The sequence below is a fragment of the Engystomops pustulosus genome, chromosome 3, assembly GCF_040894005.1.
Source record: "Engystomops pustulosus chromosome 3, aEngPut4.maternal, whole genome shotgun sequence".
Classification (NCBI taxonomy): Eukaryota; Metazoa; Chordata; class Amphibia; order Anura; family Leptodactylidae; genus Engystomops; species Engystomops pustulosus.
This window is the reverse complement of record NC_092413.1, coordinates 110,773,787-110,801,329: the sequence shown is the minus strand read 5'-3', so window position 1 is coordinate 110,801,329 and position 27,543 is coordinate 110,773,787. Positions and strand designations below refer to the sequence as shown.

The window sequence follows — 27,543 nt, the reverse complement described above, 5'->3', positions numbered from 1 at the left end:
GATGAATGGAGTAGCAGCACAATTGCAAAACCACTACCTCATGCACATAAGGTTACAAAGCAATAGCAATTACTTGTTGAAATGGGAATACCCCTTTAAGGGTTGGAAAGACCTTAAAAGTGTAAGACATAGGGTCTATGATTAAGGATCAGAAAGACCTGAAACTTGTAAAACATAGGGTCTATGAATCAAGGGTCGGAAAGACCTGAAACGCGTAAGATCTCTCGTGTTTATCTTATCCTGTTGATGGTCGTGTCATTTTAAAAGAAAGACAAATAAAGAAGTTTACATCCATCGAAGGTGAAGGTGCTGATCATTCTTTTGAGAAAATTTTGCAAGGTTACAAAGATATAGGCGGTCCCCTACTTAAGGACACTCGACTTACAGACGACCCATAGTTACAGACGGACCCCTCTGCCCACTGTGACTTCTGGTGACCTCTCTGGATGCTTAACAATAGTCCCAGACTGCAATGATCAGCTGTAAGGTGTCAGTAATGAAGCTTTATTGATAATCCTTGGTCCAATTACAGCAAAAATTTTGAAACTCCAATTGTCACTGGGGCAATTTTTTTTTTTTGTCTGGATCTACCATTATAAAATATACAGTTTCGACTTACATACAAATTCAACTTAAGAACAAACCTACGGACCCTATCTTGTATGTAACCCGGGGACAGCCTGTACTATACTTGTGGCCTGCTATTTATATCTCACCCTGTAGATGTTGGTTATAAGTTGTAAACTTGCAACAAGTACTTTAAGCAGTATCACTGCTTTCAATCCCACGAAGAGCAAAGACACGGCACTCACCGGTACAGTTAACGTAGACAGCTTTATTTGGACAAACACAGGACAGGGGCGATGCACGCCACGACTAGGCGACAGGCCATTTCGCGCACAAGCGCTTCCTCAAGGCTTCCTGAGACTTGTGCACGAAACGGCCCGTCGCCTCGTCGTGGCGTGCATCGCCCCTGTCCTATGTTCGTCCGAATAAAGCTGTCTACATTACCTGTACCGGTGAGTGCCGTGTCTTTGCTCTTCGCGGGATTGATTGCCCTACATCGTTACTACATGTGCACCTCCGTGGAATAGCTGCCTTGACGCCAGTTCACACATGCACCCGTCACTGGGTCGAAGCCCTTGCCGTTCGGATAGGGTGGTGCCGGTCCTGCTGTTTCTCTACTTTTGGATCCTAGTATCAATGCTGTATTCTTTCTCTAAAGTAACTCTATATAAAAATACATATTTCACATATATTTGGCAATTCAGTAATATGCTGACTTTGCAGACAAAACTAAAATTGTCTTTGATACCACAGGAACAAGTTGGATACATCATGCAAGAATATGCTGATTCTGTACAGAGAGCCCAGAGACTTTCAATAGCGAGAGAATGTTTGCTGACTGGACAGAAAAATTCGGTTAATTTAATTACTCAAGAGGACCTTATCATCTATATGCAGTGGTTGATATGTCACCTGCATTCAGTGAAGCCTATTTACAACTATATCAGGGTATGTAATATCAGTCTCTTGAAAACCATGCAAAAACATTTTGAGGGGGTTATGTACCAGGCACAAAAAATACATGCAAATATCAAAAAAGATTGTTAGAAAGATATGATCCTAATTTTAGAGCAGCCTCTACAAATTATGACACTGTTAAAGACAAAGTACTGCACTAGTACTGATACTATTGAAGACATTAATGCATTAGCTCCGATACTGGTAAAGAGAAACCAATAAACTGGTACTGACACTGGTAACACAGTCAAAGTAACACAGACAAGTCAAAGTAACACAGTGGTTCTGATGCTGGTAAAGAAAAGTAATTCACTGGTAACATACCAAGACAGTTATGCACTGGTACTGCTACTGTTAAAGTAAAAGTAACACAGTTGACCTAAGGCTGTTAAAGACAAGTGATGCACTTGAACACATTAATGCACTGATCAGGGGCGTAACAACCACCGTAGCAGCCAAAGCAGCTGCTACAGGGCCCGTGGTACACAGGGGCCCAGGTTGGACGGCGAAAACAAATCAATGCCATCCTCCTGGTCCCACCTGCACACCTCAACTGCACCTGCCAATTGAAGCGCACACTGCCTGTACTGCCAAAAGCCTGCCCTGCCCCTCAATTGACAAAACAGACACCCACCCTCGGCCCTCCACCTCCTCTGCCTGACGGCACAGTTCACTGCCCCGCCCCCCGAGCCACAAATCCCCCCCCCCGGTGTCGCAACCGCCTGCCCCTCCCCCAGCCCGTTGACAGAGTTGGCAGACCTCCTCCCAGCCCGTTGACACAGATGACAAAACTCCCGCCTGTTCGCCCAGGGAGCCGCACGCTGACGCTGCCACCTGACCACTCAGCCCACCTGCAGACACAGCTACCTGGACACCAAGTAACTTTGTGTATTTATATTTTCTGTATATATATATATATATATATATATATATATATATATATATATATATATTATACATATGTTGTATGTGTGTATCTTCTGCATGTGTGTTTTTGTATATGTTGCATGAGTATATATGGTGTGTATTTGCATGTATATGCTGTATATGTGTGCATATAATGTATGCTTGTGTCATATGCAGTATGTGTGTGGATATGTAAAGGGCTGCAGAATTTGATAGCGCACTATAAATAAAGATTGTTATTATATGCCGTATGTACTGTATACCGCCAGTGAATCCCCTGGTGGGCCCCCGACTCCCGTCATTTTGGCAGGGGCCTCCGATCGGATCAATGGGAGGCCCCTGCCAGTGGCTGCAATAGTACTCAATGCTGCCAGAAACGGCCGCTCGAGTAGTATAACTGACTGCAGTCGAAATAGTGAGTGCGGCGCCGCCGGGTGCTTTCCAGCGCAGGCCGCACTCAAAAACTAGATGCGCGGCACATCGTGACGTCATCTCTCCCAGCGGCACCAGCGACACGAGTCAGACACAGGATGAGGTGAGTAAAGTTTTTTTTTTGCTGTTGGCCTTAATAATATATGGAGAGGAGAGGGGGGGGGGCTTGATAAAATATGGAGGGAGAGAGGGGGCCTTAATAAAAATATGGAGGGAAGGGGGGGCTTAATAAAATATGGAGGGGGGGATGGTAATGTGTATGCGGCGGGGGCCTTTATAAAGTATTGAGAGGAGAGGGGCTTGATAAAATATGGAGGGAGGTAGGGGGCCTTAATAAAATACGGAGGGGAGGGGGGGCTTAATAAAATATGGAGGGGGGAGATGGTAATGTGTATGGAACGGGGGCCTTTTTAAAATATGGAGGTGGGCCTTAATAAAATATAGAGGGGGGGAGATGGCAATGTGTATGTGGTGGGGGCCTTAATAAAATATGGAGGGGGGAGATGGCACTGTGTATGGGGCAGGGACCTAAATAAAATATGGAGAGGGGGTGGCAGTGTGCTTGGGGTGGGGGCCTTAATAAAATATGCAGGGGAGGGGGGTCTTAATAAAATATGGAGGGCTGGGAGATGGCAATGTGTATGGGGCTGGGGCCTTTATAAAATATGGAGGGGGGACCTTAATAAAATATGGAGGGGTGGCAGTGTGCATGGGGGGCCTTAATAAAATATGGAGGGTGGTGAATGGCAATGGGTATGTGGTGGGGACCTTAAAAAAATATGGAGGGGGGGGTGGCAGTGTTCATGGGGGGCCTTAATAAAATATGGAGATGGACCTTTATAAAATATGGAGGGGGGATGGCAGTGTGCAGGGGGGGCCTTAATAAAATATGGATGGGGAAGATGGCAATGTGTATGGGGTGGGGGCCTTAATAAAATATGGAGGGGGACCTTAATAAAATATAGAGGGGATGTGGCAGTGTTCATGGGAGGCCTTAATAAAATATGGAGGGGGGGGGGTGGCAGTGTGCATGGGGGGCCTTAATACAATATGGAGGGGGATGGCAGTGTGTATGGGGTGGCCTTAATAAAATATGGAGGGGGGGGCCTTAATAAAATATGGAGGGGGAAATGGCAACGTGCATGGAGGGCCTTAATAAAATATCGAGGGGGGAATGGCAGTGTGTATGAGGGGGCCTTAATAAAATATGGTGGGCGGTGGTTGGGATTATGGGGGGACATTACTGGAATATGGTGGGGGGGGGGGGGAAATGGCGCTCTGCATGGGGGGCCTTAATAAAATATAGAGGGGTGGGAGATGGCAATGTGTATGGGGCAGGGGCCTTAATAAAATGTGGAGGGGGGTGGCAGTGTGCATGGGAGGCCTTAATAAAATATAGAGGGGGGGGCCTTAATAAAATATAGAGGGGTGGGAGATGGCAATGTGTATGGGGTAGGGGCCTTAATAAAATGTGGAGGGGGGTGGCAGTGTGCATGGGAGGCCTTAATAAAATATAGAGGGGGGGCCTTAATAAAATATGGAGGGGGGTGAATGGCAATGGGTATGTGGTGGGGACCTTAATAAAATATGGAGGGGGGTGGCAGTGTTCATGGGGGGCCTTAATAAAATATGGAGATAGACCTTTATAAAATATGGAGGGGGGGGGCAGTGTGCATGGGGGGCCTTAATAAAATAAGGAGGGGGGAATGGCAATGTGTATGAGGGGGGCCTTAATAACATAAGGAGGGGGGATGGAAGTGTGCATGGGGGGCCTTAATAAAATATGGAGGGGGGAGATGACAATGTGTATGGGGCGGGGGGCCTTAATAAAATATGGAGGGGGGACCTTAATAAAATATAGAGGGGAGGTGGCAGTGTTCATGGGAGGCCTTAATAAAATATGGAGGGGGGATGGCAGTGTATATGGGAGACCTTAATAAAATTAGGAGCGGGGGATGGCAGTGTGCATGGGTGGCCTTGATAAAATATGGAGGGGGGTGGCAGTGTGTATGGGGGGGCCTTAATAAAATTTGGAGGGGGGGCAGTGTGTATTTTCCAGGTGACATTATACTGTTAGTATACTGTTAGGTATTTTTAGAGACGCAGTTAGGGGGATTTGCATCCTAGAACACATCTGCCAGAAAATTCTGCAACCAGATTTTACGAAGATTCTGGACGTGAAGGAGAAGACATGACATCTGTGAGGTACTAGATGCTACTTCTTCCTGTGTCAGATCAGTATTGTAGTCACTGACTAAACTTCTAGTGTGAGACAGCTCTCAGCCTATGCAGTGTTATATCTACAGGGTCAGAGAGCCGGGTGTGACTTGTCTATGTGGCGCGGGATGCCAGAGTAGGGTTAATATCATCAGTTCTTATAAAGGTTTTCAGCCTTTCCTTATTGGAAGGTTGGTGAACAGTGCGAACACTTACATCCCTAACCACAGCCCAGCCACCAGCAGAAGCCTGGGAAACCAGGCGTAACTCTTATACTACCCCTAACCACAGCCCAGCCACCAGCAGAACCCCGGGAAACCAGGGGTAACTCTTATACTATCCCTTACATTAATGCCCTGAGGTAACGTCACCCCTGCAGCCCCTATACACACACCAAGAGCCGAGCACTTGCAGAGAGGGAAGGAGAATGGGCTTAGTTTATTCCTTACTTCACTGCCCCCGCTAGTGATTACAAATTCTCTTATCCCAGAATATTTTTATGTAGTAGTAGGTAGGCCCCCAAAATCAATTTCACTGGTGGGCCCCAAGCAAATTTGATGTGTATATGGATGTGTACATGCTGTATCTGTACATACTGTATGAGTTTATATTTACTGTATGTATTAGTGTTTAAATTTATATGAGTACATAAATGTGTGTGTATAAGTGTATACACTTTTATAGTACGTGTATAGAAATTGATGAATATATGAGTGTATAAATGTATATATTGTTTTGTTAAAGGGGTTTTCCCAAGAACTAAATTTAGGCCCTATCCATGGCATAGGGCTTAACTTGCTGATCAGTGGGGGTCTCAGTGCTGAGACCCACACAGCCGCGCTCACTGTTCTCTGTCAGCTCCATAGAGATTAATGAAGCAGAATGGTCATGCGCGGTCGTCTGCTCCTTTAGTCTGACGAAGCAACGAGGGGCCCGACGGACCCCTTTTCTTGCAATCTGTGGGGGTCTCAGCACTGAGACACCCACTGATCAGCAAGTTAGGCCCTATCCAATGGATAGGGCTTACTGTAACTTTAGTTTGTGGGAAAACCCATTTAAGGGGTAATGTACTGGTACATAAACTTGTAAAGACAAGGTAATGCACTTGTACTATTACTGGGAAAGACAAAGTAATGTACTGTTACTGATACTGGGAAAGAGCAAGTACTGCATTTTGACTTCCATTTAAAATAATTGGATCCCTTCTGTGACTGTTTTTTTTATTTTTGCTGGCACTGAATAAGAATATTTACTTTTTACTGGCACCGAATAAGAAAAAAACAAGTTAGCTAGCTTCAGTTATATTTCCCATCCAGAAGATATTTCTGGTTTTTACAAAATAATTTTCATCAAATCCACATTGTATATTTTATCTATACATTTCCAATCATAGAGCTCACAATTATACATTTTGATATTTTGTAATAAGTTATATATATTATATATTGTGGGAGATTTGGCCCAGTAGAGACCGTGGTAGCGGGGTGCTGTGATGCAGTTCACGACAGTGACACCAAAGTACAGTCCAAAACAGGTCAGCAGGAACAAAATAAAACAGCCTTCACATTCAGGCATCAAAAACAAAATAATATCCTACCCGTCAGGGTGTTAACTAAACAATGGTTCTCTGACTCACCACTAACAAAAATACTTTTGCTGCTCCAGGCACAGAGGTCAGGGCTGTGTGCTCTCCAGCCTCCACTCAGAGAGACAACACTCTCAGCTCTGCTCAGCGGCTTTATGCAGGCTGATTGGGCTGTTCCCACCACCTGTGTCCAAGGTGCTGGATAACACAACCTCAGCACTAAGGCCTTGCATAATAGCAAAACCTAGGGGAAACATACCGCCAATCCACAGTTAACCCCTTCAGTGTCTCACAATATATATATAATGGATTTTTAATTTTTAATTTTTGCAGATCTTACAGTACTTGCCCATATCTGATCATGCTGTGGAAGTTACTGAAACACAAATGAAAAATGGTATAAATCAACAATCCACAGATGTTGGTGATTCAGCTTTAAGTTCTCAAAACCCCTTAGAAGATATTGGTAAGGAATATGTTGTTGTATATTGCCTTATTTAAAACACATTTCCATAAAATTACATGTTGTAACAAGTAAATGTCATAACAAACATTTGGTGCCCTTTGGTAACTAGTAGCCCCACTCCATGACATGCCCACCTCAAACCTTTACTGATGGTATGGCGTGTTTAGGGTGTGAATATCTTGAGACAACTCACTAGTTTTTCTTATCATTAGATTTTTTTCTTTTGCCCCTTGATAATAAAAAAAAACTTTTTATTGATTATTTTTATTGATCATTATATTTCACTTAGTGGCAGGATTGCTTTCAAATTACTAAGAAATTTTACATGTTGTCATGACATTTCATGGCTTTTTGCATGGTTCTTTTGTTCAGTTCTTTTTCAATGCGTCAATAAAATTATAGATAACTGGTGGCATGTTCCATACATATGCCATATACTGTATATTCTTGAGTATAAGCAGAGTTTTTCAGTGCAAAAAATGTGCTGAGAAACTCAAACTCTGCTTCAAAAAGATCACCTTTCCAGCACCCCGCAGGTCTTCTTCTTCCATTGCTAGTGGAAGGTTCGTGTGCATAGTGTGCATCTGCCGGGATGTGTGCACGGACCAAGCGCTGACCTGGAGCTGAAGCAAAGAGAGGACCTGCCTTGGGTGTCGGAAAGGTGAGTACTTAGTTTATTTTTTTTTGTGCTTGGCAAACTGGAGGCTGGCTAACTATATACTGCACGGGGATGGCTATATACTAAAGGTGGCTGGCCATATACAAAAGTGGGATGGCTGTATACAAAAGGGAAATGGCTGGCTATATACTAAAGAGGTCTGGCTGGCTATATACTAAAGGGGGCTGGCTTTATACTACAGGGGGCTGGCTATATACTAAAGGGGGATGGCTAAATACTACAGAGGGCTGGCTATATACTACATGAGCCTGGCTATATACTAAAGGGGCTGGCTATATACTAAAGGGGGCTGGCTATATACTAAAGGGGGCTGGCTATATACTAAAAGGGGCTCGTTGGCTATATAGTAAAAGGGACTAGCTATATACTAAAGGGGGATGGCTGGCTATACACTACAGGGGGATGGCCATGTTCTCAGGGTCTGACTGGGGTACCTGGGGCCCTCCAGTGTAATTGATTTTGTGGGCCCACCTACTACTACTACTACTGGAATAAGGGAATTTCTAAGCATTAGCAGGGTTAGTGAAATAAAGGATAAGCTAATCCCTTTCTCCCTCCCTCTCTGCTAGAGCTCGGCTCTTGGTTTGTGTACAGGGGGTGCAGTGGTGATGTTACCTCAGGGCATTGATGTAAGGGATAGTGTAAGAGTTACCCCTGGTTTCCAGGGCTTTCTGCTGGTGACTGGGCTGTTGTTAGGGATGTAAATGTTCGCACTGCACACCAATCTTCCAATAAAACTGATGACAATAACCCTACTATGGTGTCCCCACACCACATAGACAAGTCACACCTGGCTCTCTGACCCTATATAACAGTACATAAGCTGAGAGATGTCTCACACTAGAAGGTTACTCAGTGACTACAACACTGATCTGACACAGGAAGAAGTGTCTTGTACCTCACAGGTGACATGTCTTCTCCTTCACGTCCAGAATCATCGTAAATTCTGGTTGCAGAATTTTCTGGCAGATGTGTTCAGCTCTGGGAAGCAGATCCCCTCACTGCACCCCTAAAATACCACAGTTACTTACAGTATAATGTCACCTGGATAAAACAATGTCCCACACTATACTTCTAAAGAATCTACATAAGAAACCCCTCTGTGTCCCCAGCATATCAAAAATTACATTGTTACCCCAAATATATTACAGACGGTCCCCTACTTAAGGACACCCGACTTACAGACAACCCATAGTTACAGACAGACCCCTCTGCCCACTGTGACCACTTGTGAAGCTCTCTGGATGCTTTATTATAGTCCCAGACTGCAATGATCAGCTGTAAGGTGTCTGTATTGAAGCTTTATTGATAATCCTTGTTCCCATTACAGCAAAAATTTGAAACTCCAATTGTCACTGGGACAAAAGAAAAAAAAATGTCTAGAACTTCAATTATAAAATATACAGTTTTGACTTACATACAAATTCAACTTAAGAACAAACCTCCGGACCCTATCTTGTATGTAACCCGGGGACTGCCTGTACTACACTACAGTCCGTAAATAAATAATACTGTGCCATTAAAAAGTATGTGCAGTATATAGCCTGACAGCCCCCTGTAGTATATAGCCAGCCCCCACTGGGCGCTGGCTGGCTATATATTCCTGGGGGCTGGCTGTATACTAGTGGGGGCTGGCTGTATACTACAGGGGTTGGCTATATACTACAGGGGGCTGGCTATATACTACAGGGGGCTGGCAGGCTATATACTAAGTGGTGCTGACAGGCCCCCCCATACACATTTCCACCCCCTCAAGATTCTATTAAGGCCCCCCATACACATTTCTCCCCCAATCACCCCCCCCCACTCTCCCTACACTGGGGGCTGCCTGGCAGGCTATATACTACTGGTGGCTGGCAGGCTATATACTACTGAGAGCTGGCTGGCTATATACTACAAGGGGCTGGCTATATACTACAGTGTGCTGGCAGATCTCCATACACATTGCCACCCCCCTCCAGATTCAATTAAGGCCCCCCATACACATTTCTCCCCCAATCACCCCCCACTCCTCCTTCACATTCCTCCCCACACCCGATACACATTTCTCCCCCCCTACCCATTTCTCACCCCCCCCATACACATTTCTCTCTCCCCCCCACCCATACACATTTCTATCCCCCACCCATACACATTTCTCCAAATTACACATCCCCCTACCTACCCCCCCCCCATTTACATTACTCCCCCCACCATACACATTTCTCCCCCCCTAAACAACCCCCCATACACATTTCCCTCCCCCCCTCTACACACTCTTTTGCCAATAGTAAAAAAAAAATGTACTGACAGCTGTGGCTACCGTGATAGTATTCGAGCGCTATTGCGGACGCATTGAGTACTACTGCAGCCACTGGCAGGGGCCTCTGATGGATATGAACGGATGACCCTGCCATAGTGCCAGATGTTGGGGCCCACTGGGGCCCGGTGAATCCCCTGATGGGCCCGACATCTGGCACTATGGCAGGCAGACCGATCCTGCATGTACTACAGGTGGCTTGCAGGCTATATACTGGGAGGCTGTGTCCAATGCATTTCCCACTCTCGGCTTATAATATATATATATTAATTAAATATATTAGTTTATAGTAGTACTATTCCAAAACTGTATATGTAGCATGGGAATGGTGCTAAAATATAAATATTTAGCAACATTTAGCTGTGCCATTATATACAGAAAGTATAATGGCAATGTGAGTGAAATGTGTGTTATGGTTTTCCACAGGGAAGTGAATGCCCCAGCCCGCAACATGTACTATTGTCCACGCCAATATGTTTACTCTGTTTGTTTTATATAAAGTTTGCTTTGTATAAACTATTCTATTCTATATGCTGTGAGGTACAGCAAAACAAGCAATTGGCTGGGATTATATGTATCACTGTACGTATGTAGTGGTATATTCAATTGATGCATTTCGTAATGTACAGGCAGTCCCCGGGTTACATACAAGATAGGGTCTGTAGGTTTGTTCTTAAATTGAATTTGTATGTAAGTCGGAACTGTATATTTTATCCCAGCCAGAACTTTTTTGGTCTCTGTGACAATTGGATTTTAAAAATGTTGGGTTGTCATAAGAACCCGGATTAATAATAAAGCTTCATTACAGACACCTCTGATAACTGCTACAGCTGATTATTGTAGCTTAAGGCTAAAGTACAGTAAATTACCAACATCCAGAGGTCTGTTTGTAACTAGGGGTCGTATGTAAGTCGAGTGTTCTTAAGTAGGGGACCGCCTGTATTACTATAGTATTTCACGTGCGCCACCTCAAATATACTTTGATTTGCTGCTGTTCCACAGTATTCTATTCTCCTTTTTATGTAATTTTCTACAGTTTTAAAGTAGTATTACCGTGATGTGCCCTTGCTATATATGCAGGATAGGAGCAGACAGACCTATAGACACAGAACAGCCTTTTAAATTGCTGCTGCATTCAACTGAAACTACATCCGTAGGGAGCAGATAGAATTAAGCTTTAACTGATGTCACAGGGCCCCTAATGCCATAGGGCAGTGGTGGCAAACTTTTTATAGACCAAGTGCCAAAACTACAACCAAATCCCACTTGTTTATCACAAAGCGCCAACACAGCAATGTGAGCAGTAATTTATTCCTAACTGTACTGCCACAACATTCAATTGTAAAAGTGTCCCAAAGACACCAATACAGTTGAAAGAAGGTCATACTTGGATTATCATTATAGCTTCTCTCAAGGGTTCCCCTGTACAGGAAGAAACTTCAGACCTGCATGAATATCATCAAAATAATCAAGCCCTTCCCACACGATCTCACTCTTCTTGCTGTCTCAAACAGCCAGGTATGTGTGCTTTAAAATAACACTGAGAGCAGAATAACTTGTTTCCTGAGACTACAGGAAGAGTCTTTGAGTTCTGTTTGGTGAACTCTGTGCTGTGTCGATGATTTGGGTGCCCACAGAGAGGGCTCTGAGTGCCACCTCTGATACTTGTGCAGTAGGTTTGCCACCACTGCCATAGGGCCTTGTGCAACTGCACCCTTTGTCGTACGATTAAAATGGCCCTACCATTTGGGACGGCGCTATTTGCCAAAACCATCACTGTGTTTTTTGTTCTTAGGTTTACAACACCAAGAAGGTCACAAATTACCTGAACATCAGACAGAAACAGAGCACATAAAACCAATTCTTTCTCAGTTATTATCTTTATATAAAATAGACTATGATACAGAGAAACTTAAGAATACAGCCAATGAGATGGAGCTGCTAACTCTGGTGGGTTGTACTGTGGATCAATGTTATTGTGAATTTAATCTACAAGATATTCATCATATAGTTGTGTAATGCAACTTCATGTGTATGATCTCATATATAATAATGATTATTTGTTACCAAATTTGTTGTTTTTTTACATGATATCAGTGTGATATTCACAGCAGTAGTACATATATCTATAGATTAACCAATTGAACATACAGGGTGGGCAGTTTATATGGCTACACCTAAATAAATGGGTTGGTGATATCAACTTCCTGTTTGTGGCACTTTAGTATATGGTATGGGCAGTGCTGGCTCTAGCATATTATGAGGTTCTGCAGCAGCAAAGTCTTGTATTATGAGGTTCTGCTGCAGCTGAAGTGCGTATTATGAGTTTTTACAGCAGCTGAGATGTGTATTATGATGTTCAGCAGGCGCTGAGATATGTAGTATGAGGTTCCGCAGCAGCTGAGATGTGTATTATGAGGTTCTGCAGTAGCTGAGATGTGCATTATGAGGTTCTGCAGCAGCAAAGGGGCCCACTGAGACTATGCTGCCTGAGGGCTTACTACAAGCCAGCCAGCCCTGGGAGGGGAAAACTTTTCAAGGTGGGTGTTGACCATGGTGGCCATTTTGAAGCCGGCCATTTTGGATCATGTAGCATATCAAACGATCAAAGAAAACAATGGTGTGCTTGGCTATCATGTAACTTCATTTTTTCATATATTATTTACAATGCTCGGACCTTTGGGGTCATCTGAAGGCAATTGTCTATGCTGTGGAGATATGGGATTTGCAGCATCTGAAACAACAGATACTGGAAGCCTGTGCTAGTATTTCTTTTGCGGTGGTGCAATGAAAGTGTCAAGAATGGGAGAAGAGGGTTGCATTGACAAACCAACACAATGGGCAGCACTTTGAACACATTTTATAAGTGGTCATAAACTCAGGAAAGAATAATTACATGCAAACCAAGCGAACTATTGTTTTTCTTCTGAAATTTTCAATAAGTTTGATGTGTGACCCTCTTCCCATTGCACCTAAAATGGCCAACTTCAAAATGGCCACGATGGTGAAAAGTTTCCCCCTCTCATCTACTAATGTGCCACAAACAGGAAGTTAATTGCATCAACCATTCCCATTTTATTTAGTATTATCCATATAAATGGCCCACCATGTAGTTCACACCTGCTTCAGACTTCCTTTATAATCTTCCATCACTAAAACGATCATAATGGAAGGTGTGAACTGGCTCTTAGACTGAATGTAAAGTATAGATTATATATTTTGTGACACATTTTAAATGTTGGAGTCTTACTGATGTATAACAGAAAACAATAGAAATTTTATATTAAAGCTACTTTGCTGATTTCTGCAGGTATCTGCTAAGTACCGAAGTACTTTTCTTAAGCAAGAAACTATGAAAACCTTTCCAATATATGATTCTGGAATGGAAACAAGTGATGGGTGGGGATTTAAAGGTCCACATATGGCTTTAAAAAAACATTCTAATTGGCTTCCATTCATAAAGGTAAACTGAATTAGACATTGTTAAATCCTTCAAGTTTGCTGAATTAATCAATGCCATTATGCGAGCAGTCTGTTCAACATCCAGCATCAGCCACTATGATAAATCTTGGGCATTTTATAGTTAAAATACAGTAGTAGTAAATCTGCCCTCATTTTTCCTAGAGCTGTTCTCCATTTTTGTAATAATATTTTTACTGTAAAGCAAAAGTAATGAAGTAATCAATACGTTGATAACATGTGGATTGATGGAGAGCTTAACCATTATATTCATGCATTTCCCTCTAGATCAAACCTAAGCGAGATCCATGGCAGCAAAATTTTTTGACAAAATTAAAGCAGCACAAGAAAGTGGATGAGCAGCTGCACCAATCACAATTTACAGAGGTACCTTGGTTTCATGAATGAATATTAAAGGGGAATTATAATTTAATCAATCTACCATATAAATACATTTCTTCAACTGCATGTTATTTAAACAAATTTACCTGAGTGAAGATAATTTCCCATAGATGTAGTCATGTTGTCCCTTAGAAACAAGATAGCTGTCCTTGGATACAACCACCACACTCTGGCAGCAGTGGCGCTATCGAGGGACCTGACCACCTTTATTCAACTCCCATGACCACAGGGCAGATGTGTGACATACAGTAATTCCTGGCCAGTTCATATGCAAAAACAATTTCTTTCGGTGTGCAATCACTTCATAAGTGGTGGTCGTATTTAAGGTCAACAATCTCGTTTCTGAGGGACCAGATAACTACACTTATGGGAAATTATCTTTACACAGGTAAGTTTTTGTTTAGTAACAGGAAAATTGTATATTTATTACAGATGAATTAAATTAAATGTCAATGTCCAGATGAGAGTACACCTCTAGATTAGTTATGTAATCTGGTCTAATGCTACTAATGCTACTAAAATACTGTGTAGGTGACAAATCCTGAGAAAGCAATGGAGATGCTGCAGGAGCACGCTGCACGGATATTACAGCCACCCAAAAATAATTCGGAGAGAATGGTGAATAGAAACAGTCCCTCAGACCTGTCAGTGGTAAATAAGTGCCAAAAGTAATTAATAAGTAAGTGATATAAACATTTATGTATTTGAATAGCATATTAATGTTTTTTTTTTTGGTTTTTAACACAATATTCAATACAGGATCAAAATACAAATAGTGGATTTTCACTACAACAAACAAATAAAAGCCTGCTGTCATCAAGGACAAAAAGGGATACAGGGTATGTACTGTACTTGTAAGTAAATTTCACCGTAAAGTTGCCCATAGATTTTGGATAGTGTAACTACTGGCCATCTGATGTTTTTTTGTACTTTTATTTTTGTACCACCTAAAAACCACTAAAGCCACCTAAAAAACTTGACTTACAAAGGCTTATAAATTGATCAGTAGATGCCAGCGTCTTGTGACATCAAAACTAGGCTTGCACATGGTAGTGACTGTATTCATTTATTATGCAATTTTATTAAGGTACAACTACCAGTACACCATGCAATTACTGGGATTAGATGAGGCGGATGATAAGAGCAAAGATCCAGTACTGATGAAAGGAGCTTATATATCTCTTCTCTACTTGCGTCATCTGAGACTAAGGGATCTTCAGGTAAAATATTATTTAATTCTTGGTAAAGCCAGGTTTGAATGTTCCAGGACTTCATGACCCATTTATCCTTTGCCTTTATTACCTTTATTTCTTAAGATCTCCCTTCCAGTTTTAACCCCTTAAAACTAAAAAGATTGCAATACTTAATAGGTTTCTTAGCTGCAATTATGTTTAGACTGTTATATATAGATAACACTACCGATCAAAACAATGTGGAGCAATGCCAGCACTGGTTAAAATAAATTATTTATTGGATAAATTTAAAAATTAAATAATAAAAAACATAGGTGAATACACAGCAAAAAACAAGTGCTGGACACAAAAGATTAAATATATTGCATTCTTCTGTCAAAGTGCATAGTGCAAGGCAAAAGGTACTGCGGCACATTTACTTACCCGGTCCCTGCGCGATTCCCTATCTGGAATGTCCGACAAGGATGAACTCTGCCACAATTCACTTAGATGGTCGTCCATTTTCCTGAATGTGTTGCTTCCCCGCTGAGGTCCGCCTGAGTTCACCTTCTTCTTCCCGGTGCATGTACGTTCTTTGGCTTGCGACACAATTTAAATGTTAAATCACGCGCTTAGTCCGAATCAGTCGGATCGTCTGACGACCCGCCCCCCGATGTGTATATATATTACAAGTGTTTAAGAATACAATTATGTAAAGGATCAAAAAATTAATGTTTCACATGGATCACTTATTGCATTGTAGTTATCTGGAGAATATTTTTTATGTGAATTGAAATAATGAGAAAACAGCAGGGGGTGCTCTTTAGATACAAGTGGTGTATACTTGTATATAATGTTGTGGAATATGTCAGAGCGATAGTCTTTAGGAAGAGTAAGGTTTATTCTCGGACATTTGCACATTCAAAACACCTTAAAAAGAATGCTTAAAGAGGGAGGGCACCATTCACTTTATATAAATGAATAAACATTTATTACATGTGCATACCTCATCCTAATTGGATGAGTTAAACTTATTTGGGGTCATTTACTAAGGGGCCGATTTGCGTTTTCCCGACGAGTTACCCGAATATTTCCGATTTGCGCCGAGTTCCCCTGAATTGCCCCGGGAACATTTAAGTTATTCTAAAAGTCTCGACTTTTTTTGCATTGATGTAGCTGTTTATGGTTTTTTTACAAGTTGCTTTTTTTACAAGTGTAGCTTTAATACTGCTTTTTGAAAACTTTGGAAACCTGTTATGCAATGTTGTTTCCTTTGTTCAATGTCTTTCAACTGTTCAATTAAATACCGCACCTAAAACCACTTCAAAACTTATTTCAATTATTTACAATGCAGTTGCGATGCAGTCTTAAAGAGGTTTTCCAGGAATTCAGGAAAACCCTCTAGTAGCTACAGCAGGGATGACAAATAAAAATAACGTACTTACCTGGTGTGGCTCCCACTTCCAGGGTTGCAGCAGTGTTCCTATCTTTAGCACTGCTATTGGTCATAGGGCGATTTTTAAGCCAATGAATGGTACACAGGACCATCTTAGTTCATCTTACATCACAACTAATGTCTTGTGGTCTGAGGAGTAAACTGATTGGGATTCGGGAGTTGGAGCAGGTTATTAGAACTCGTTGTCATCGCTGCCATAGCCTCTAGAGGGTTTCCAAAATTGCTGGAAAGCAGCATTAACTGAACCATGTGAATGCATCCTTACTTTTCACAATGCAGCTCCTTGTTTCACTGTTACAGCGCATGAGTCTTGGAATCCTAAACTATTTTCGATCTGTTGAGAGGACTCTAACAATCGACAGCTGCTGCCTTTCCAGTACTTCTGGTAATCTGGTACACGGTGCAGGGGAACAGGCGTGCTGGATAAATGCTATGCAAGGTGGGTCTGTTATGAAGGGAGGACTTGGATCTCACCAATATATGTACCAAACACCAGCAGATCTTCAGGTAAGTATGTATTTTGTGTCTAACACCTCTTAAATTTTAAAGTAATTGTAAGCAATTGATTACAACCAATTATTATTAGTATGAACGTTGTGAAACACAATTTAGATATGAATACGTTCATTAAGCAAAACCATTCTCCAAAATTGATAAGCTGACAAGAAGAACATGGGTCATAGAGCTCATGCCACCAAAAATGTTGGGCATCAAGAGATTGTAATCATAAGGTTATATTGGCTGGTTGCAGATATTATCATTAAGTTCTTCTGAGTATCTGGTAAGTTTCCTGAAATCCTGTGAGGTTTGGAGCATTTGGGCCATATTTTGTTTCCCAAATGTTTTTAATGGCAAAATTCTACAGTGAAATAAGTAATTAAAAATGCAATGGCCAAATGTTACAGGTTATTCTATAGTAAATTATGTTTTCTTAGCATGTTTACTGTTTAGTACTGTGTTTGCTACACTGAAATTATTTTTAAAACCAGCTCTAAAAATAGCAAGTTTAAAAAAACAGCAAAAAAAATAAAATAAAAGTGGCACTACGTTCTTTATCCTTGTATTCCTTCGCCAGGTTCACAGTGCACAGTTCATGGAATTTTCTGAAGTTGACAATCACAATGACTTTTACACAGTTGATGATTACATGGTTCACACTCAGGATCAGAGAGGAGCTTTTGTGATGTATGATACTGCACTTGAAGATCTGCAGCAATTACAAGATCAATTGTTACTGTTAACCACACTCTATATTGAAAAAGATAGAAGTAAGATACTAAATATTTATTTTATTAACTTTGTTAGCACTAGTAATGAGTATTTTTGTGAGTATTATTAAAACATGTTTCAGATTTTTAGTAACTGCTAATTACACTCTAAAATGCAAAGTCAGTAGGATCATACATGTTGTTAATCAAGATCAGGAGCTTTTTCCCTTCTACAAAATTATTTGAGTTTTGACAACATATATTGCCAATCCATCTCCAACACAAAGGTAGAAGGAAGCAGTGACTTAAAGAAAACCTACCACTTGTAGTGGCAGGTTTCCGATGGCAATACCGGGCACCAGCTCAGGGTGAGCTGGTGCCGGAGCTTATTTTAGTTAGTGTTTTAAACCGCGGTATCACGGTTTAAAACACTTTTTAAACGTTATAGCCGGTGCAGGCAGGTACGCGCTCGGCGCTTACCGTGCACGCGGCTACATAGGAAGTGAATGAGAGTCGCGTGCACGGTAAGCGCCGAGCGCGTACCTGCCTGCGCCGGCTATAACGTTTAAAAAGTGTTTTAAACCGCGATACCGCGGTTTAAAACACTAACTAAAATAAGCTGCGGCACCAGCTCACCCTGAGCTGGTACCCGGTATTGCCATCGGAAACCTGCCACTACAAGTGGTAGGTTTCCTTTAAGGTAAATTATAGTGGATCTGTCAGGATCTGCTCTTCTTTTAGCTACTTATGACTATGTTTTTACAAGAAAAGGTTTTTTAAATTATGCAAAAGAGCCACAGGGGCTCCAGGCTCTATTAACATACATGGAGACCGGAGCCCAACAGGTTCATTTTCATAATTTCCATGGTTCAATAAAGCTTTATTAGAGGAAACACATAAAACAGCTTTACATTGATCAGAAGACCCGCAGAGCGAGAAACATGTTAGGGATGCAGCCCCATAATGAAACATGGATCAAAAGATACGCTCAAGAAGGTCTCTAGATTTCTCCCAAGATTCCTTTCAGAACTTCTCCCCCAACTCCTCTTCCTACGCAGACAAATAAGACCAAGGTAGGCCCTCAGCATTTCCCCCTCGAAGCATCCTACATAGTAAGGACACACCTTGCGGGGGAACAAATTGCTGGAGACAAATGCTCTCCAATGAGGTAGAGTCAGCGTGAAAACGCACCATAAGGGTCAGGGAGGACAGAAAACTCCTCAATTGTAGGTAGTATAATCATGCACCTGGGTAGCTTTCTCCCCTCCTCCAGCAAATAAGCGAGGGGTCAAATCCAGATTCCATGATAAGGTCTCCAATCCTCCGCTGCCGACCGTCGCCAGTAGACAGGAGAGGACAAGTCTTTGGCACCTGTGGAAGTCAAGAATAATCCTGTGCAAGGTATAATGTACCAGGAATGGTGACAATTTTACAGCTGTCGGCAAACCACCCCAATCCCAGAGATCACCACAGGATCCCGACAGCATGCAGTGTCTATAGGGCATTACCACGATGATCATTACCCTCTGTGTGCATTGGAGTTACAGCTGTACTCCCTGACCTACCTGTGGAAGTATCCATAGAGGGCTCAAAAGGTCTATAGAAAATCTGGCTTAATTTTTCTGGTTTATCAAGCCCTCTGGCATTATATTATACATTCCGGGATCTTAAGGAACCTGGTAAGTCTAAATGATGTTGAAATACACCTAAGGCAGTGACTAGCACCGCAGCCCTAAGTAGTAGAATGAGAAGACCAATGGGATGAGTCTCGCAGAAAATCTCTGCAGATAATCAGAAGACCTTAAGTAGCTTTTGATAAGAGGATGTCACATTAATGACATTTTTTGTGCTGAAAAACTTGGCTTATACTCAAGTTATTATATACTATATACCAGTGGTGGCGAACCTATGGCACGGGTGCCAGAGGTGGCACTTAGAGCCCTTTCTGTGGGCACTCAGGCCGTTGATCCCAAGATAGAGCTCACTAAACAGGACCAAATTCACCAAATCTTCCTGCAGACCCAGGCAATTTAAGAGATGCTTCAATCAGTGCTGTTTTAAAACGACACTTCATTGGCTGTTTGGAACTGTGGTAAAAGTGATAAGTGTTGATAGAACTGCAGTATCTTTGTAGGTCATCCTACTGGACCCTACATTCTTACTGTAAAGAGAGACCCTGGTGAGAAGCTATAATGATAGTCTGAATGTGCCCTTCTTCTTTCAATTGTATTGGCGGCCTCAAGGGGCCGATACAATTGATAGATGTTAAAGAGTAGGTAGCTACTTAAGATGCTATGTTGGCACTTTGCGGTAAATAAGTGCATTTTGGTTATAGTTTGGGCACTCGGTCTCTTAAAGGTTTGCCATCACTGCTATATACTATATATTATGCTGCTGGCTTCTTCCTAGCCTGAGATCCAGCCTTATATGTCTATCATCAGCATCTGTAAAATTCTGTTGTGCTTCTCCTGAAGTGGGCAGGCACTTCCTGGTTGTGACAAAAGCTAAGGGCACTCAGGCCAGTGTAGCTTTCCCTCACTACCCATTATTCTGAGGGCTTTCACATGCACAAGTAGCCCAGCCAATAAGGAAACAGAATGCAGAACATGGCAGGGCAGATCATATAGTAGTCATACAGTACTAAACCACAAATAAAAATATATAATAAATGTCCACTTAAACTATAAAATACTTAGATAGGACTAAAAAGAGGATTTAATGATTTACTTTACATCACAGTATGTATATATATTTTTTCAATGATCTTTTTTTTGTTGGTTTTTTTTTGCCATTATACTTTATGGAAGCTGTCCCCTATGTGCAGACTACCATTTTCCTGTGCAAAGAGGTCTGCTCAAAGAGTTTTCACAGTAGATAGATAGACAGATATTTTTTTAAATAACACTTTTTCAGATTAGTACATGCAGTGGACTACGATGATGAACAGTAGATTTATATTTTAAAATAAAATGGTTAACCAGGGTGTGTCAGATTTGAGTTTTTAATTCAATAAAATAATTTTTTTTACATACAGCCAGATACAATACAGCAGCTGCGGCCTAGAATTACTTTGGTAGAAGAGAGCACTCTTTTTGTTCTTTTCAAGCTCAATAATACCATCCTGTGACAGTCCTACTACCTGGCTCTTTACAACACCCCTGGTGGTGGTGGGTTTTGGTAATGGGGTTGGTGATAGCCTTTCCAACAACAAACACTAGAACTAATTTGTTCCGTCTATTAGACAGTGTCATTACTAAGGGGAAATTCAAGTTCAAATAAATATTTTATTGAAATTCCCCCCCCCCCCAACACTGGTTGGTTAAAAAAATATAAATCCACCATTCCTCATCGTAGTCTACTGCATGCACAAATATAGGCGCCCTCACACTTGCGTTGCAGATCACGTCAGTCTGATCAGGGTGCGATCAGGGTTTGGTCAGTGAAAAACTGACATTTTGCATCAGAGTTCAATCAGTTTTCAGTCAGAGTTTGTTCAATGTCTCTGTTTTTCATGCATGTTTTCAATGCATTTTCAATGCAATTTCAATGCATTTTTTTCACGCGCATTATCTGCCTCAGGACTGAGCTCTATCTTTTCTATGACAATTGATGCATGAAAAACTATAAAAATAAAATATAAATTAAAAAAAAATATATATAAAAATACTAGCTGCCATACATCAGTGCCTGCCAGATATAAGGTTATGTAAAGTATTTATGACTGAGCAGAAAAGGAACCAGTGAACCATAACCTGCTTTTTGCTTCCACACGCTATTAGTTTAATAGTTTGTAACTTGATCCAAATCCTTGGATAAAGCAATGTGAAGGCTGACATTATTATTAGTAGCCATTCATTCTTTAGTGCTTATTCTTTCAAGGTTGCAAAAATGAAGTGAACTCAGACTGGGCTCATGTTAATGTGGACCGCTTTGCATTGCTGCTTGACATATGGACATGGGAATATTCACTGTTAGAAAACAAACAACAGGTATTTTACATAAAATCTTCTTTTTAGACAAGATTCTTTCTCTTTTGTTTTTGTCTGTCTTTAAAGAGGACCTGTCACCCATAAAAAATGCACAAGGAGCTGCTTACTAAAGTAAGAAGCTCCTAGCGCTACCCCGTTTTTAGCCTCCAACAAAGCTAGCAGACACTCCCGCGCAGTACAATGGGAACATTCATGAGGGGGCGTGACTAAGAAGCGGTGACTACCTCATGAAGCCCGGCAGTCACAGTCTGCCTATGGAGTGGGAGGGCCAGTCTGGGGAAGAAGCAGCGCCTTGGACTTCCCCCTCATGAATACACCGGAGCACTTTGAGCAGGGCCCGGCGTTCCTACTGTACTTCACGGTAGGGTTCCGATAAAGCTTATCACTGCTAAAAATGGGGTAGCGCTTTTGGGGTTACTTTAGTAAGCAGCTCCTAGTGCCTTTTTTTATGGGTGACAGGTCCGTTTTAACTAGATAATCGGGATCTTATAGTCTTGGATCAATAAATATTGAGCTATAAGATAATAATACACAGTAATACGATATAAACATATTTATATTACAATACTTCTATTAAGAACATTCTAGAAGACCGTTTGATACAAAATGTGTGAAAATGACAGATTTTATAATGCATGCAACAAATATTGCAAAGTGATTTACCAAACAGGGAGATTATAAAAAAAAATAGTGCTCCCCCTGGAAGTCATTAAAGACATCTATCACCAGGATCAAGGATTGTACACCGAGCATACGGACATACTGGTGTGGTAGGATCTGATCTCCATTTAGCTTCTTATGCCCTGGTTTTTACAAAAAAGGCTTTTAAAATTATTATTATTTGCATGGTTTTTAACCCCTTCCCGACGCACGCCGTACTAGTACGGCGCGCGCCGGGTCCCGGTGCATGGAGAGGGCTCGCGGGCCGAGCCCTCTCCATAGCCGGTAAGTCTTTGCTGCATATTGCAGCAAAGGCTTACCGGTAACACCCGCGATCGGTGCTAGCACCGATCGCGGGTGCTTTCACCACGATCACCTCCGGCAATGCTGCCGGAGGCTTCAAAAAGATGGCGCCGCATGGGCGCCGCCATCTTGGCGCGGATCTCCGCTCCCCGATGACGTCACGGGGAGCGGTGATCCGTTGCCATGACAGCATCGGGCCTCACGAAGGCCCGAAGCTGTCTCGTTTTAACCTATTCATTACAATGTGCTATCAGCACATTGTAATGAATGAGGAGTAAAATCCCCATATACTGCCATATTGCAGTATGGCAGTATATGGTAGGATCGATCAGACAACCTAGGGTTAAAGTACCCTAGGGAGTCTGAAAAATAGTTAAAGTAAAAGTAAAAAAAAGTTAAAAAAAAAAAATTATATTAAAAAAACCTAAAAATTCAAATCACCCCCCTTTCCCAAGAACTGATATTAATATTAATAAACAGTAAAAATCATAAACACATTAGGTATCACCGCGTCCGAAAATGTCCGATCTATCAAAATATTATAACGGTTTTTCACTGCGTTTAACCCCGTAACGGAAAATAGCGTCCAAAGTCAAAAATGACATTTTTTTGCCATTTTGGAAAATATAAAAAAATTAATAAAAAGTGATCAAAAGGTAGCACAGTCCTAACAATGATAGCAATGAAAACGCCATCAAAAGTCGCAAAAAATGACACCACCCACAGCTTCGTACACTAAAGTATGAAAAAGTTATTAGCGCCAGAAGATGGCAAAATCAAAAAAAAAAATTTTGTACAGGAGGTTTTAATTTTTTTAAATGTATGAAAACATTATAAAACCTGTACAAATGTGGTATCCCTGTGATCGTAGCAACCCAAAGAATAAAGTAGACATGTCATTTGGGACGCAGAGTGAAAGCTGTGAAATCCAAGCCCACAAGAAAACGTTGCAAATGTGTTTTTTCACCATTTTCACTGCATTTGGAATTTTTTTCCCGCTTCCCAGTACGCGCCATGGAATATTAAATACCGTCACTACGAAGTGCAATTTGTTACGCAGAAAATAAGCCATAACAGAGCTCTTTATGTGGAAAAATAAAAAAGTTATAGATTTTTGAAGGTGGGGTGTGAAAAATGGAAGTGAAAAAACTAAAAAAGGCCAAGTCGTTAAGGGGTTAAATACCTTTTTTTCTTAACAACAAAAGCATAAGAAGCTTAAAGAAGCACACACCAGTATGTAAGTGTGCTTGGTTTACAATTCTTGATCTGGGTTGTAGATGGCCTTCAAAATATATGCAATGCCCCTCCCGAAATTAATTGTAGTAATATAAACTGGACTGCTGCTATCTAGCGCCTCTATTTGTAAGTAATCCTGAAGTGCTGCACTCTAAGGGGCATTTTCATCAAAGCTTGTACAACAGTTTTCTGTAGTTAAAATAGATGAACACTTTATATTTCTTTATATTTGATGAATTAAATAATAGAGAATAGAAAATGTAAGACATAAACATTTTAAATGATCAATTTTTATTTCCTTAAATATCTTTTTTTTAACAATAGTGCATAATAGCAATAAATAACAGCTATATGAAGTGGCTCTTATAGTACTCAGCTGGGGTATCAGAACAAATGGGGCTCCTATAACAAATGGGTTGTCTTGACATAACCACAGTTACCCAGATATGTTACTCTCAGAATCCATAATGGCAGCTTTTTACAAAATAATATGCTACTGGAAAGGTTAGCATGTATTAGTATTATGGAACTTTTTCCATTGGTGCTCCTTGAGTAGATGGATTCGAATATCTGCAGCTAGAATGCTGACTGTAAGTAGACAGAAGAAAGTAACAGAGATATGTATAACATAACTACTGGCATATCATTATATTTGTGTATTTGCGTTGAGCTTGTTGACAGTTACTATGAAGCTTACCAGCATACTCTTGATCCAGAAGAGCGATTTGCCTTGGCACAAGTCATCACTGACATCATGTTTAGGCGTCCACGATTTGACATTGGCTGCAAATACTTCCTGGAAGCTTATAGGGATGAATGCCAATGCCTTAGGCTTCACCTGCAGCTTGTTAGAGATGTTTTAAAAATGCAGGTAAGCAAATTTTCCCTTTTTAAAGCAAACCTCACCATGTACCTTCAAAGAAATCTGCAGCCAGCATGTTTTACAGTGGTCGAAACTGAGCAGATTTATGTATAGTTTTGTGGAAGAAGATATAGTTTAACTTATCATTTCAAGGGAATGTGTCACGGGAATTAAGGCCCAAAAGCCATCCCCAACCTTTTCTGCAGGAGAGTGGAAGGATCACAATGATGTCCTTTTAGATTCTTGGAGACTCAGAATTACACGGAACAATAACATTAAATAAAATCTACCACCAGAATGAAGGATTTTAAATCAAGCACAGTTACATGCTGGTGTGTGCCTCCTCTGGCAGGATCCACTCTTCTTTTAGCTTTTTATGCCTTTGCTTTTAAGAAAAAAAGGCTTTAAGATTATGCAAATAAGCCTGAGGGACTCTAGGCTCCATTAATAGCTATGAAGCCGAAAGCATCTCAGGCCCATCTAGACCTGAACAGAGAGTGGTCAGCATTGTAATAGGAGTTTTTGAGGCTAGTTTTTTATGCTTAAAGCTTAATCACCATTTCAGATGATTTTTAATATTGTATGGGGAGAAATGTTGTATACATTTTTTTAATACACATTTTTCTAAGAAATTCAGCTTATTTTAAAAAGAAAATACAGTCTAGAGTGCTCCTTCTTGTAAAGATCCTTATTCCATTGTGTATAGTGGGTCTTTGAAGGGTGACTATGAACTTACATCAAATCTCTCTGTGCTTGTTTACATAGATCTAGGCAGTAAGGATTAACCCCTTCACTTTCAGATTTATTTTGACAGCATACTACAGCCTGGGCAAGAGCAGAAAGTGTATAACCAAAGAGGATAGGAGAGTCCCTTCTCAGGCTGGTGGTGGGGACCAGCATTCTCAATGGAGAAGTAAAGCTGTTGCTAAGGGGCACTTTGCAGCCCGTTTCTTTACGAATTAAGCAAAATTGCGTAATTAAGTCTAAAGTATTATAAAGACATTCTCATTACACTCCATATTAAAATGATCTGAAATGACATTTACCCCTTAAACCAGTAGAGAGTGTGCTTTAAAGAATTGCTTTAAAGACAGCTATTTTAAGATTTAGTTATATTGGTCATTGGATTACTAAATACATGATTATTTAGATAAGTTTTTTTTAAAGGGCTCTTATTAAAAGGGCATAGAAATTAGCTACAATTTCTGAAATTCAAATAAAAGGGAATTATAGAAACAGAATTCACTAGTGAGATATGAAGTTTCTGTAAAATCCAACCACAGTTTACATTTGACCGCCAGTAGGGATGGGGATCCATGGAAAGTGATGGTGGGGTTTCATTCTAGAGCTAGAGAGTATATTGTACAGTTAGGAGATAAGAGAGGTTTACACTCTATATGTAAAACAGGGTTTGTTTGGAATGGGTAGGAACAAGGGGGAATGGGAGGGGATAAAGGGTTAACATACAGAGATTTGCTAAGCACACCACCAGATCAGTCCATTTTTCAGTTCTTTGAATATCAGTGTAACAGATCAGCTGTTCTAAGACAGACATCACAGTTCTTTGTATAGTGGCTGAAACAAGTCCCTGCAGCGGAGCTCATATTCAATAGAATTGCAACTGATCTGCAGTAACCAACACAGACCACAACATTGGGAACAAAGCTGCTTCCTGTTTCATTCTTTATTAGCTGCGGAGAAGTGCTGATCTTTAGATATCCTGGGCGTTTGGCCCCTACCAATAAAAATATGTTATCAATATTCAGCATTAGATGAGCAGCTGCCTCAGATGTTATATTTGCCATCAGTTTGTAACAATTTTTATATTCCTCATGAAGATTTGTATGCAATTGTGGTCCTCTTGTGACAGCAAATTAAAAGATGGCAGTAAGCATTCTTCATTTAAATCATTAATTTATAAATTGATTATTATTCCATAATTTTCATCTCTGCAGCTAGAATATAACAGGGAGTATCTGCAGAAGGTTTGGAGTGACGGCCGCAAAGGGAGCATTTGTGACTTTGGGCTTCCACTTAATATTGTTAATAGGCCCCTTGTCTCACTTAACACCAGCTGGTAAGTGTTTGTCATGGCTTTTTAGAACTTATTATATTTATCTGGAGAATATTCTCCAACAATTCTACAATTAGCTCTATAATAGTATAACGGTAGCTCTAAAATTCACAATTTATTTTCTCTTCGTCCACAGTCCTGTATTAAAGAATATTTATCTCCTTGAATTCCACCCATCCCTAGGACTTGTATATCTAATATCCCATACACTGGACCATATTTGTACAGAGTTTCAGCATATCTGCAACACAAAGACACCAAGACAATCATACATTGTGGAAAAAAGAGTCCTTCAGCTGGCATTTAAAGAGTGGTCAGCACCAAGAGATCTTCTGAATTCATTTACAGCAAATGTGCACAGAGATGTAAGATGTTATGCAGTATTGGCATGCATAATCTTCAAGGGAATCTACCATCAAAATCCATCATGATAAACCAGGGAAACTTACTCAACGATGCAGGCACCGTGACTGTGGTAAATCTCCTTATATTTGCCATCCATTACCTACTTCCTTCTAAAATCAACTTTTAACATTATGCTAATGAGTCTGTAATGCTCCTTGGAGTTGTACCAAAGCTCCTCAGTGCTTTGGCTTCACAGGAAGTACTCCTGC

General features: G+C 41.0%; 1 protein-coding gene across 4 annotated transcripts in view; it reads left to right on the top strand.

The window, feature by feature from the left end:
* LOC140121781 (uncharacterized) overlaps positions 1 to 27,543 on the top strand; it is a 106,189-nt gene that overhangs the window by 15,391 nt on the left and 63,255 nt on the right. For 2 of the 4 annotated variants that reach the window (XM_072141814.1, XM_072141813.1), the window contains exons 6-19: positions 1,321 to 1,515; positions 6,998 to 7,130; positions 11,904 to 12,058; positions 13,419 to 13,571; positions 13,856 to 13,954; positions 14,501 to 14,620; positions 14,729 to 14,808; positions 15,057 to 15,189; positions 16,898 to 17,104; positions 17,673 to 17,865; positions 21,685 to 21,794; positions 24,664 to 24,864; positions 26,811 to 26,932; positions 27,066 to 27,294. In XM_072141814.1, coding sequence (XP_071997915.1) covers positions 1,321 to 1,515; positions 6,998 to 7,130; positions 11,904 to 12,058; positions 13,419 to 13,571; positions 13,856 to 13,954; positions 14,501 to 14,620; positions 14,729 to 14,808; positions 15,057 to 15,189; positions 16,898 to 17,104; positions 17,673 to 17,865; positions 21,685 to 21,794; positions 24,664 to 24,864; positions 26,811 to 26,932; positions 27,066 to 27,294 — 2,130 coding nt within the window. Of the gene's footprint in view, positions 1 to 1,320; positions 1,516 to 2,334; positions 2,403 to 6,997; positions 7,131 to 11,903; positions 12,059 to 13,418; positions 13,572 to 13,855; positions 13,955 to 14,500; positions 14,621 to 14,728; positions 14,809 to 15,056; positions 15,190 to 16,897; positions 17,105 to 17,672; positions 17,866 to 21,684; positions 21,795 to 24,663; positions 24,865 to 26,810; positions 26,933 to 27,065; positions 27,295 to 27,543 lie in introns of those variants that run through there. The other 2 variants (XM_072141815.1, XM_072141816.1) reach the window with 2 other exon arrangements.